This window comes from Macaca nemestrina, chromosome 5, assembly GCF_043159975.1.
Source record: "Macaca nemestrina isolate mMacNem1 chromosome 5, mMacNem.hap1, whole genome shotgun sequence".
Taxonomy (NCBI): Eukaryota; Metazoa; Chordata; class Mammalia; order Primates; family Cercopithecidae; genus Macaca; species Macaca nemestrina.
In genome coordinates, this window is record NC_092129.1 from 35,137,778 (window position 1) to 35,151,325 (window position 13,548).

General features: G+C 37.1%; 1 protein-coding gene across 3 annotated transcripts in view; it reads left to right on the plus strand.

The window, feature by feature from the left end:
* Nucleotides 1–10,208, plus strand: part of LOC105465600 (transmembrane protein 200A) — an 80,939-nt gene extending 70,731 nt beyond the window's left edge. For all 3 annotated transcript variants that reach the window (XM_011714111.3, XM_011714108.3, XM_011714109.2), the window contains exon 2: nucleotides 4,223–10,208. In XM_011714111.3, coding sequence (XP_011712413.1) covers nucleotides 4,239–5,714 — 1,476 coding nt within the window. In that variant the 5' untranslated portion in view covers nucleotides 4,223–4,238 and the 3' untranslated portion in view covers nucleotides 5,715–10,208. The remainder of the gene's footprint in view (nucleotides 1–4,222) is intronic.
* Nucleotides 10,209–13,548: the final 3,340 nt, after the last annotated feature.

The following is a 13,548-nucleotide window of genomic DNA, read 5'->3' on the forward strand; positions in this document are numbered from 1 at the left end:
CATCTCAAATGGGAGGCTCTGGGGTCACTCCTAGCTGTGTGACTCTAGGCAAGTTATCTGAGCTCTCTTAGCCTCAGTAATCTGAAAAATAGATATTAGAATTATTTCACCTCCAGAATTATTGTGAGAACAAATGTTTTTGTACTAAAGCACTTAGAATAGTGCCTGACCACAAGCAGTATGGGCTGTTATTACTATTATTATTAAAACTTAGAAAAGTATGGCTTGTTACAATGAGGAGACTAGTTAACAGGATTCTTACACTTCCCATGCCTTAGAAAAACATACAAAACAAAAAAACAGTCATAAAAGTGTAGGATGGAGGGCATGTAGCTTTGCAGCATCGACCAAAAAAAAAAAAAAAAAGGTAGATTTGGGCTGTTTTTGCATATACTGACCACTTTGTACCAACTGGCATTACAGTTTGAAGATGCAGAGCCTGTAGATTCACTCTAGATTTTAGTTTCACTAGGCTTCATTTTTCTTTCTTTATCTTTTTTTTTTTCAGAGAGACAGGCTCTTGCTCTCTCACCCAGGCTGAAGTGCAGTGGTATGATCATAACTCACTGCAGCCTCCAGCTCCTGGGCTCAATTAATCCTCCTGCCTCAACCTCCTGAGTAGCTGAGACTACAGGCATCTGCCACCATGCCTGGCTAACTTGCTAAAAAAATGTTTTGTAGAGATGGGGTCTTGCTGTGTTGCCAGTGCTGGTCTTGGACTGCTGGCCACAAGTGATGCTAAAGCCTCAGCCTCCCAAAGCGCTGGAGTTGCAGGTGTGAGCTCTGCACTCAGGCTTCACTAGGCTACTTATTGTGAAACTGCCTTTAGCATCCCCATGCCATTTCCCGGTATTGGTCCCTCATTCCTGCTTTCATCTCCTAGTTCAGATTAATTTTTCTAAAATAACAACAGCAGTATTTATGTCTTACTCCAACTCCATGGCAGATGTGTGTAAATTGCAAGCATTTAGGAATAGCATTTGCCAACTCCCAAGACTTGGCTCTCCCTCTTGCTCTGGCCTCACTTACCTAGCTGACCTCCTGTAGTACTGAGTTGTGTGCTGGCCAAGTTCCTATTCCCTGGCCTGCTTTCCTTCCCTTGACCTTCCTTGAAATGCTGCTAACCTGACTTTTGACTGTGATCTATGTGCTGTCTCGTGTGTGAAGCCTAAAGAAAGGTCCTTCTCTAATGGAAACTTTCATTCTAGGAGTTACCTCATTCTGTTTTATGTGGATCTGTTAGCTCCTTCATTAGGTTTCAAGCTCTTTGAAACAGTGATTGAATTTGCTCACCTTTGCTTTCCTCTTGGGGTCTACATTGGGTCCCCAAGTGATAATAGAGCCTTGTGTAGTACTGAATTGCTTTGAACAGAATTAAAGGACATTGGCACCAAATGTGATTTTGCTAATCCTTGGTAGATTTGGTGCCTGTGTCTGGGCCTGACGAGGGTAGAATGGCTGAAGAAAATGTGATCCCCCACCCATTATATTCTTTATTTCTGAACTACTCTAGAAGTTTTTGCCTCTTTTTGTTTCTATACATTTTCATACTTTTAAGCTACCCTTGCTTTTTCTTCCTGTCTAACCTTTCTTCACATGCTCACATGCAAGCCCAGTCATCCATCTCTCTTTTTCACCTTTCTGCCCTCATATATTTTTCTTAAAATATCTTTTCTCATCTTACCGCCTTTCCTCTATCAGCCTCCTGAGCAGAAAATGGTAGTGCTAATGTTTTAAAAAGTGGGGGAGGACTAGAAATCTGTATGGAATGTAATTCACTTTTATTGCTTTTAAATTAAATGAAAGACTTTGCCCGTGTTTCCATTATACTCAGAAGGATTTCAGACTAAATCCTTAAGCCTGCCATATGGAAATAACTGGACTAGATGGCTGCTATCTAATCTGAGCATTTAATTCAAACATTTGAAATGGTTTTTGCTTCAAGAAAACGTAGGTTGACACTAAGCTTTATTTTAGCAAAGGTTTGGGAAAGGTTCTAATCTGTAGTATGTACACTTTAATAAATTTCATAGACTAGAGCAACAGATTACAATTTAGTTTGTTCTTCCAACATAAAACTATTTTAATCCTAGTTATAAGTTCAATGAAGGCTGGATTTACTCACTGACTTGTTAAAACTGTAGATATCAACCACAACCCTGTTATTTAAACACAATTCAGAAATCATAAATAGAAATTCAAAAGGAGAGCTCAATGCTGCAAGATGAGATTTGATGCCCTGAAGAAACTCTGAAATTTGCCAAAGACCTTGTGGGACTTAAAATAACTTTTTGTTTCCTACCAGCTAGATATGGCAGCTTGAGAACTATTTATTATAAATCAAAATAGATATTTTACCAACTCAGAAAATGTTGCTTTTTGTTTGGATATTAATCTTGTTTGTTCATATTTTTAACTAGGAAAGTTACAATGTAATATGGTCATCCAACAGACCACAAGAAGAGAATTTATCTCTCATTTTCAACATTTCAGCAAATATTTCTTGAATACTAACTGTGTGCAAGGCACTACAGTGAATGTTTCTGCTAATGAAAATATGAATTAAATTTGATGCTTGATCATAAGAACTGTGATATAATATTATAAATGCCATAGAAAACTTGCTATTATAAAAAGCTTTGAGGAGTTAATGCTTGCATAGGGTGCAGTGGGTCAGCTAGAGAAGGCTTTATAAAGAAAGTGGAATATGAGCTTTAATGCCTAGCCAGATGTGGGTGTGTGAAGAACAGGGCAGGGCAGTGGGGAGTGGGTGGATTCTGGACAGCTGAAACATTGTTAACAAAATCTCAGAAATGGTACAAAATGGAATATGAATGAGAAAAACAGAACACTGGTTAGGTCTTATTTTTATGCAAATTAAAGAGAAGAGTTAGAGACAAAGTTAAAGTCAATGGGTCTAGAATTTCAGCTTAAACTTTGGTAGGTAGTGGAGAATATTTTATCATTATTCTGCTCTTTAAACAACTTCAGAGATGATTGATCTGCACTAATCTTGATTGTAAAGGAAGAGAAATTGTTTGGAAGACCAGTTAGGGCATTATTATATTGTCTAGTAAAAGTTAATAAGATCTGCACAAGGCTGGGAAGAGTAGGACTAGAACAGAGGGGTGGATTTAAAGGACATCATGTAGTGGAAATTTCTAGGATTTAGAATCTGGTTGGAGAGGAAGAAGAAAGGGAGGAGTTAAAAATAACTGTAAAGAGCCAAATCTGAGAACTGACCCTGCTAAAAAAGTCAGACAAGTCAAGTGGTGCAGCTGGTGTGTGCTAGAAAGTAAGTTCAGCTTTACTAGGAGTACATGAATGTGTGTATGTTCCCTAATGGATAGTGGAAAGTATGAAATTGAAACTCAGAATATGACCTGGAATATAGACTTGGGACTCATTAGCATCAAGGAAATAGTGAAGATGTAGGAACAGATATGAATGCCAAGGGAGAATATGGAAGAGAAGATGGCCAAGGACAAGACTCTAGGGAGAAGTTCTACTTTTAGGTGAGTCTGTTGAAATAGTGAGGTCAGAGTAGAAGTAAGAGAACTTAACATCATAAAAGACTGGGGAAGATAGAGTGTGGAGAAAGGAGGAGCAGTAATATCCATGGAAGCAGAGAGGTAAGGAAGATGAAAACTGAGGGGGAAATTATATGTGGCAGCTAAGAATTCATTGACGACTTTCACAAGAGAGGTCTTAGAACTGTGACTTGCTGGAATGTATCCTCTTTGTCAGTCTGGAGTGTTTGTTTTTGACTTATTAAGTATGCTAGATTTGTCCAATGATTTAAAGTAGCACAGATAACTCTCTCTCTCTCTCTCTCTCTGTGTGTGTGTGTGTCTGTCTGTGAGAGACAGAGAGAGAGAGAGAGACAGAGAGAGAAGGAGAGAGAAAGAGTAAGCACCAGTCTTGTGGCCAGGGGACTATTTTATATTAATAAGTGATAAAATTATTTAAATATTCCTTGAGCTCACATTTCATCAATAATAGAAATGTTTACTTAGCCATAAAGGAGATCTCTGGAAATTGACATTAGTCAATAAATAAAATTTGTACCCAAACTATGTTAATTAAAAAGACATTCTGCCCCATTTAATCACATGAAACAGCAACAGCAACAAAAATTCTATGTAAACAGCTGTTTAACTGAATTGATGCTCATACCCCAGGAACATATTTAGATCATCTTTTTCCTTTTTTTTTTCTTCAGAATAAAAGGCCAAGCTATGATAGCAACTGGTGGAGTGATAACTGGCCTGGCCGCCTTGAAAAGGCAAGACTCTGCCAGATCACAGCAGCATGTCAACCTCAGCCCGTCTCCTGCTACCCAAGAGAAGAAACCCATCAGGCGCCGGCCCCGGGCAGATGTTGTGGTTGTTCGTGGCAAAATCCGGCTTTATTCCCCATCTGGCTTTTTTCTTATTTTAGGAGTGCTCATCTCCATTATAGGAATTGCCATGGCCGTTCTTGGATATTGGCCCCAAAAAGAACATTTTATTGATGCTGAAACAACACTGTCAACAAATGAAACTCAGGTCATTCGGAATGAAGGCGGTGTGGTGGTTCGCTTCTTTGAACAGCATTTGCATTCTGATAAGATGAAAATGCTTGGCCCATTCACCATGGGGATTGGCATTTTCATTTTCATTTGTGCTAATGCCATTCTTCATGAAAACCGTGACAAGGAGACCAAAATCATACACATGAGGGATATCTATTCCACAGTCATTGACATTCACACGCTAAGAATCAAGGAGCAAAGGCAAATGAATGGCATGTACACTGGTTTGATGGGAGAAACAGAAGTAAAACAGAATGGGAGCTCCTGTGCCTCGAGATTGGCAGCAAATACGATCGCCTCTTTCTCGGGTTTTCGGAGCAGTTTTCGAATGGACAGCTCCGTGGAGGAGGATGAACTTATGCTAAATGAAAGTAAGAGTTCTGGGCATCTTATGCCCCCTTTGCTCTCTGACAGCTCTGCGTCTGTCTTTGGCCTCTATCCACCTTCTTCCAAGACAACTGATGATAAGACCAGCGGTTCTAAGAAATGTGAAACCAAGTCAATTGTGTCATCGTCTATCAGTGCTTTTACATTGCCTGTGATCAAACTTAATAACTGTGTTATTGATGAACCCAGTATAGATAACATCACTGAAGATGCTGACAACCTCAAAAGCAGGTCAAGGAATTTGTCAATGGATTCCCTTGTGGCTCCTTTGGCTGACACCAGTGAATCCTTCCAGCCCGTCAGCACAGTGCTACCAAGGAATCATTCCATCGGGGAGTCTTTGTCGAGTCAATACAAGTCATCCATGGCTCTCAGACCTGGGACTGGACAGCTCTTGTCTCCTGGGGCTGCCAGAAGACAGTTTGGGTCCAATACATCGTTGCATTTGCTCTCATCACACTCAAAGTCCTTAGACTTAGACCGGGGTCCCTCTACTCTGACTGTTCAGGCAGAACAACGGAAACATCCAAGTTGGCCTAGGTTGGATCGGAACAACAGCAAGGGATATATGAAACTAGAGAACAAAGAGGACCCAATGGATAGGTTGCTTGTGCCCCAAGTTGCCATCAAAAAAGACTTTACCAATAAGGAGAAGCTTCTTATGATTTCAAGATCTCACAATAATTTGAGTTTTGAACATGATGAGTTTTTGAGTAACAACCTAAAGCGGGGAACTTCCGAAACAAGGTTTTAATGTTAAAAGAATATATCATTTTACAAGGGTATATATTTTAAAACGATTTTCACTGGTGTTTCCTTCTTAAAGCACTGGCTATAAGCCTTTTTAATCAAATGGTTTGTAGTGTATTAGAATTGGCTGCTTAGTTCGTAATGAAGATGGTTGTATGTTTGGGTTACTTGTGACTGCAGTACTCTATGTTATCACATATGATTTTATTTTTCTCTTCCTTTGAAAGCATGATCTCTTTTATTAATATGAATGCAAAATAGTTGCATTCAAATTAAAGCTTATTTTCTTTACTTTTAAGTTCTTTGATTGCCCTATTCATAAAATGAAGTGTCCAGTGTGGAAAACAGAGGGTACTAAAGTGTGGACCAGGAGTACAAATTCAGTCCCAATACTCATACATATTATAGAAGACTATGAGTGCAAACCTTAGGATGTGATTTTCTGAATAATTGTTCTTTGTAGGATTTGGTTAAATTATTTAAACTGAAGAAGATCTAGTTTCGGTGTGAGCTCAATAATGTTAATTGGTTAAGTTCATTGTGAATCTTGAGTTTTAGATAGGTAGTATTTTTTTCAATATCACTTCTGTTTTTAGTGGTATTATATCAAGAAACAATGTATTCAAGAGCCATGGCTGACAGTGCCAGATATACTTAGGAATAAACATCAAAATGCAATATAGTAGCTATAACTTTAGATATTCAGAATCAAAATTTATTTGCAAGCTGACTTGATAAAATAAATGAACCAATATAATTTGTAGAAATGCTATCTTTAAATAATTATATACATGAAGACGATGTTGACTAATGAATGAAGATACATTATATACTAGTTAATGCTAACTAGTCTCAGTACTTTTTCTTAGCCCTCTGTTACCTTCCAATAGCCCCTCATTCCCACATTCTATTTTCCCCCAATGTGCTTTAGATCCTGGTATTTGGAAAACAACCAGCTAACCTTGACATTTCTTTTTACCTTCACATGCCACTAGCTTGGTAGTTCAAAAAAATTTAGTTCTTGATAAATTGCCTTGAAGTTTACCTTGTGCTGGAAAGCCTTATGATAACTCCAAAGACTTTCTCATGGTATAATACATGTTGTTTAGGATTGTGTTTCTTAGTTACTGAAGATAATAAATATTAAAGTGGATGTTTTCCTCAGAAAATTTTCATGTTTTCCTTTAAGGTAACATACTTGTAAGAATTGTTTAAGAAAATACTCAGGAAATTCTAAAGGTTTCTCCCAATACCTAAACATTTCTGAACATCAGTATTGCAGTTGTGGAAGAGCAGAAGGAGGATACATTTGTTTGTGTTGCTCCCCAAAATTCCACCTTGCGTTTGCATCACAAACGTCCCTCAATTGAGGCAGTTTTATTTGTTAGAACATTAAACCTGTGTATTGTAATAGAGTGGGCTTAATATTTTACTATAAAGCATTTAATAAACTTCTGTTATTAGTAGAAGTTTGTGTTCTTCACACCTTTGCTATTGCTTTTTAAATAAAATGTACATTTCTGCTTAAAGTACTGTTTTTCACACTACTGAGGACACTTGATACCCTAGTACATGTACTGAGTATCTCGGCTTTTAAATTTTGCTTCTATTCGGTTAAAGAGCTAGGTCTATCCATGTGTTTAATTTTTGGATAAACACATTTTTTTGTTTTATTATCTTGGGATTGTTTTCACTTAAAGTTTCATTGACTCTCAGGAAAATAACCAAATACAGCATCTAGCAAATGTCAGCGGCACTCAGATTTGAAAACAGTGGCTCTCAACACCCCTGATGTGACAGATGACTGAAGCCATATAATTTGTTCAGTTCATCCCTGAAAGAGCTCTAGAAATTTGAAGAGGATTAAACAGCATGGGTCTTAGTTGATCCAAATAAAGGAATTGGGGGCTTAAAGTAGTGGTTCCTGCTCAATCTTCTCTTCATCAAAAAGCCTGAGTTTTTTACTTATCAAGCAAGTCAACTTTGATAAATTATAAATATTTTTCTCATTTTAAGCTAATCAGAGACATAGATTACTAATTAAGGTTTCAGATTCATATGAGATAGCTGGTGTCACCACATTGATACAATTCTACCTAAAAGCAATGAAACCTGGAATTCTAGTTAGACCATATTTTGTGTATTTCCTTTAGGCTTTTATGAATATTGAAAATTATTTTTAAAATACACCTGCCATATTATATTAGAACTGTACTCTAGATGCTTTGTTTAATCTTAATCACCTTAATTGCCTCTTTAAATCTCCAAATATGGTTATTCTGAGGGGCAGGGGTTTGGGACTTCAGCATATGAATCTCAGGGGGACACAATTCAGCCTGTAACATGGGGTGTGGAGCGGTGAGTAAGGGTTCTTAGTCTAAAGTAGGTGAGAATGTGCAATACGCCCTTAATGACATTGCCACCCTGGCTATGTAGCCTTGAGTCAATCACTTAATCCCTCAATTTCAATTACTTTCTTAATGTCAAGGCTTTGAATTCCTCACCTGTGAAGTGAGATGAGTAAGAAAAGAAACTATCAAGTTCTTTCTAACTCTAAAGGTCCAGGGTTCTTGATGCCCTCCGATGAAGATCCACTGCCTCTCCCTGTCTCTTTGTAGCAGATTACTTCTCAAAGGATGAGGGTAGGACTTGCAGAAGAGCAGAGCGGTGGGAGGCATGGATGTTGGAACCAGAAGACCCGGCATCTATCAGTTTATGAAGCTTTCAGGCTTAAATACATGTTTCTATCTGTATAATCTTCGAAGAAACAATGGCAATATAAGTAAAAAGAAAAACGATATTTAGCACCAGTTTGTATCAAGAGCTACTATAGTAGCTCTTGACAATTTACTAAAGACAAATTTTGAGTTACTTGTTTAGCAGTTCAAATTTAGCATTTATTTATTTATTTATTCATTTTTGAGACAGAGTTCTGCTCTTGTCTCCCAGGCTGGAGTACAATGGTGCAATCTGAGCTCACTGCAACCTCCTCTTCCCAGGTTCAAACAATTCTTCTGCCTCAGCCTCCCACATAGCTGGGATTACAGGAGCCCACCACCATGCCAAGCTAATTTTTTTGTATTTTTAGTAGAGATGTGCTTTCACCATGTTGACCAGGCTGGTCTCTAACTCCTGAGCTCAGGTGATCCACCTGCCTTGGCCTCCCAAAGTGCTGGGATTACAGGCAGGCATGAGTCACTGCGCCCGGCCCCACATTTAGCTCTTAAATTCACCACAGATAACTAAAAGAAGTAAAATATAGCATAAAAAAGAAAAAGACCCATCAGTTTATCAATAATTTTCCTATAACATTTTAAATATTACAGTGGTGGCCTACCACTGACATACATCCACCTACTGCGGTGTTCAGGTTGTTCAGAGATCTTAATCACTTATTCTCTAAGTAGGAACTGTGAAAGTGGTACTTTGGTTATCCTGTCTCTTACTTTCAGCAAATTACTCTGTCACCCTTCCCTGACCCTATATGTAATCCCGTTTTAGACCTTATATCAAGGTTTTAATGTGTACAACCTTGATGTTGGATTATTGAAGGACTTTGTCTTTAATGTCCCATTTGATGATTAAAGTCCTTTGTGAGGTGTTTTCACACTGAAGTAATTCATTGATTTCTCTGTATATACTGTTTTTCCCAGGATGATGGCATAAGAGAAAAAAGGCCCACTTCATTGAAGTGCCTTTTACTTAATAGTTGATGCTGTCTTAAGATAACAGGTTAGTTTTCTAGGGCTGGTATAATAAAATATCACAAACTGGGTGGCTTAAGCAATAAAATTTATTTTCTCATAGTTCTGGAGACTGCAAGTCTAGGAATAAGGTGCTGGTTGGTTTGATTTCTCTTGAGGCTCCTCTCCTTGGCTCGCCAATGTGTTCTCACATGGTTTTGTGCATCTCTGGTGTCTGTGTATCCACATTTCCTGTTCTTATTAGGATACCAGTAAGATTGCATTAGGGCCCATCATGACAGCCTTATTTTAATTTAATATCCTCATTAAAGGCCCTATCTCCGAATACAGTCACATTCTTAAGTACTGGGGGTTAGTTCAACATAGCAATTGGAGATGGGGGAACACTTCAGTTCATAACAGATAATAATTTTAAAATAACACCTGCCCAAGAACAGGGCTCATTAAAGTGACAAAATGAAGTAAATCTGTCCTCATATATCAGCAGATCAATTCCTCTTCTTGAGGTACATTTTACATAAACTAATTTACATTTATATTTCCTCTCTTACTGTCAGTGTATGATAAGACAAAGGAAGTAACAAAGAGGATATAAGAAACCTCAGACAGGCACAGTGGCTCACACCTGTAATCCCAGCACTTTGGGACCCAAGGCGGGAGGATCACTTGAGGACAGGAGTTCAAGACCAGCCTGGCCAACATAGTGAAACCCCGTCTACACTAAAAATACAAAAACTAGCCGGACATGCTTGCTTGAACTCAGGGGGCGGAGGTTGCAGTGAGCCAAGATCATGTCGCTGCACTCCAGCCTGGGTGACAGAGTGAGACTCTGTCTCAAAAAAAAAAAAAAAAAGAAAGAGAAAGAAGGAAGGAAGGAAGGAAGGAAGGAAGGAAGGAAGGAAGGAAGGAAGGAAGGAAGGAAGGAAAGAAAGAAAGAAAGAAAGAAAGAAAGAAAGAAAGAAAGAAAGAAAGAAAGAAAGAAAGAAAGAAACCTCTACACACAGTATCTTGTTATTCTCATATTCAAGGTAGTTTTCAGCAAACTGGGCAGAACCTTCAGCTTGGACTATTTCCTTCTTATTGCCATCCTTTATCCTTTGTTGATTCATTGGTTACTTTATTACAAAAATAACAGAGAAAAACTACTTTCATTTTGGTCTTCTCTCTTATTAATTCACAGTTTAAAAGTTTGAGACTTACAATAATTTTTTAGTTCTTTCTCATTACCAAATAATATATAGTCTGTCCTCCAGGAGCATGTGTATGCTACAAATTAAGTGTAGAGATATATGTACATTTCAGTTGTTTGTAATGTAGACAAGGCCACAGTATTTATAGTACAAAAGATGGAATAATTTGCTAATAGAAACATAAACACCTTGAATTTTGAAGAAACAGGACATGAGAGCCGACACCCAGTGCAACACCGAAGCTAGCAGAGTCAAGACCTGAATTCGGGACTGTTGATTCCTAGTATTTGCATCAATTAGAATCAAATCAAGTTTTTTAAAACACATATGTGCAGAATCTGGTGATTAGACTTTGGGTTTCTTATGGCTGGTAAAGAGAGAAGCATCTATAATTTCTGGAGGAAAACATAGTGTTGAAATGTCCAACACATCTTGCTGGATTGGGGGTAAGGTGGTATACTTGGGACCTATATTGCAGACAGCACCAAGCTTAGAATGGGAACTTTAAGTATTTAACTTTGATTTCCCACGTTTTAAAGTATTAACTATCTAACACTGCTATGAAAATTATGCCATTAAGCCCTTCCAAATCATTATATTGTCTTTTAGCAAGATACACGGAACTAAAATAAGACGTTTGCATCCATATTCAATGAACCACATGTACAAGAAGGAAGGCAAAAAGACAAGGGGGAAGGAAGGAAGGAGTGTGGTATTTGGGAGATAAGAGAGGAGGAGAGAATGCCATATGTTTTCCTACTTATTAAAAACACATGCATAGGAAAGGCATTCCATTTACACTAAATTTTGGAATAAAATCAAGCTTATAATTTTTAATCACTGAGGCAGTGAGAAAATATTCTTAGTTGATTTTAAAATACATTTTAGTAGGCATTAACAGTGCTTATTATCTAGCTCATTTGAGTCAGTCACCCTAAGGGTTAGTGAATTAATCATTCATTTGAAGTCATCAGCTAATGAGTCATGAATAGCTCCAAGCTGTTAAGAAATTATTATTTTAAAAAATAAAATCACTTTTTTCTGTACTCAGATATTTTCTGTGTTCATTAGGTGTGTATTTTTCCCTAAAGCATTTCCAAATTCCAAGTGTGTTACCTTGTGTTATCATTTACAATGTTAATAACCTGAAAAGTCAAATTAACTTTCCAGCCAGTTAGTTGAACAGTTAAGGAATTATCTTTCAAAGACTATTGCATTTTATGAGTTTGTTATTAATGCCTATTACTGTCTCAAGACCTGAAGAGGTTCAAATAAAATACATATGAGCAAAAAATATGAAGCACATTTAGAATCTGGATTGAACTGAATATAGGATATAATTATTCTTTACAGAGTAAAGAATAATGCTTACTATACTTTAAGTGATAGGAAAAATTTCTCTTCTGAAGTAATGTAAGTGAAATATATTCTCTTTGGCATGTGAATACCACATTCTGTTTTATATTGGTTACCAAGGTGTTTAGCAACTTACAAAGTACATTTAATATTAAGCCAGTCTTTTCTTACCCAGGTTTCTTCTGGCAATGATATATACTAAGAAATTCTGACACAAAATTATTGGATGTTTATGAAATTCCACCGAAAGGGTCTAGTTCTAAAAATATGGCCTGCTCTCAAATATTTAAATACTTAGTATTTAATCTGTGATTCATTCAGGCCCTTCTCTTTCAACTTTTTATTTATTTACTTACATTTGTTAACCCAGTTTTATGGCTGTGTTCTCTGGTTGGTAGGTTAAAAGAGAGGTAAAATTGAGTGTTGACCATTTTACAACGTAATGGTGACACCGGCCACGGGCTTACAATGGAAGAAAAGGGAGAAAATGTGAAAAAGCCAATGGGGCTGAGGAAGTAGAACTAAGTATATCTTTTATAGGTGCTGTTTTCAGTCACCCACTTCTATTGCCATAGTCAATCAAGAGTTGGCTCATTGGTCAAAGATTACTGTCAATCCAGATATGTCCCTGAATTATTTGTATACCAAAAAGTCCAGAAAATTCTGAAATTAATTTTAACGTATCAGGGGCTTACACAGTGCTGCTACATATTGGGTTCCCAATGAATGTTTGTGGAATTAATTTACTTTTTAGTTCACTATGGAAAATACAAGGAATAATCAGTTTCATTGTCCTATACTTAGGGGTCAGTTTTCCAAAGACTCTATGTCAGGAAACAGAAAACATATGTGACTGGTTATAAAATTTTATGTTTTACGGTGATAGAAGGCGGTGACTGGGTTATAAACCAATTGCAGGGAGTTAGAGGAGGCATGAATACAATAGTACTCTGGTTCATTTGAACCTAGAATGAATAAGGAAAGTAATTTCAGTGGATGGGTGTATCTTTTCAAATTTGTAGAAAATATAAAAGCTAATTCTGAAATGCAAAAGGAATTCAATACTTGTAAAACTGGCCAAAGGCCTTTTTGACACATTACCTTTGTATTACCTTTTATCCCATATATTTGCAATTTAACCTTAAGGCCCAACCCCTATTTGAAATAAAGGAACTATCTCCATTTTATCAATGAAGCAATTACTCAGGTAAACATAGTATTTCAATGTCATGATTTTATAATCAAAAGGGTAATTTTCAGTTAGTTTCATGAGAATTACAGATTACGTTTCATTTACCAAGGTCCTATCATTGGTATAGCACATGTTTCCCATTCTCTAGTCTCCCAGGAGTTCCAACATTACCTGTGCATGCAAATTACCTTCATTTCCTAGATGTAAACCAGAAAATAGAAACCTACTCTTAATGAAATTTTACACATTTACACGTTCTGGTAACAGCAGATACCAGAAAAGTAGGAAAATCAGTTTTAGATGCAAATATCCCCTCTTTCAAATTGAGTAGAAAATATATTTTGACATTATTAATTTTATTAAACAGGTACAGAACAGATTTTTTAAGACTTTCAA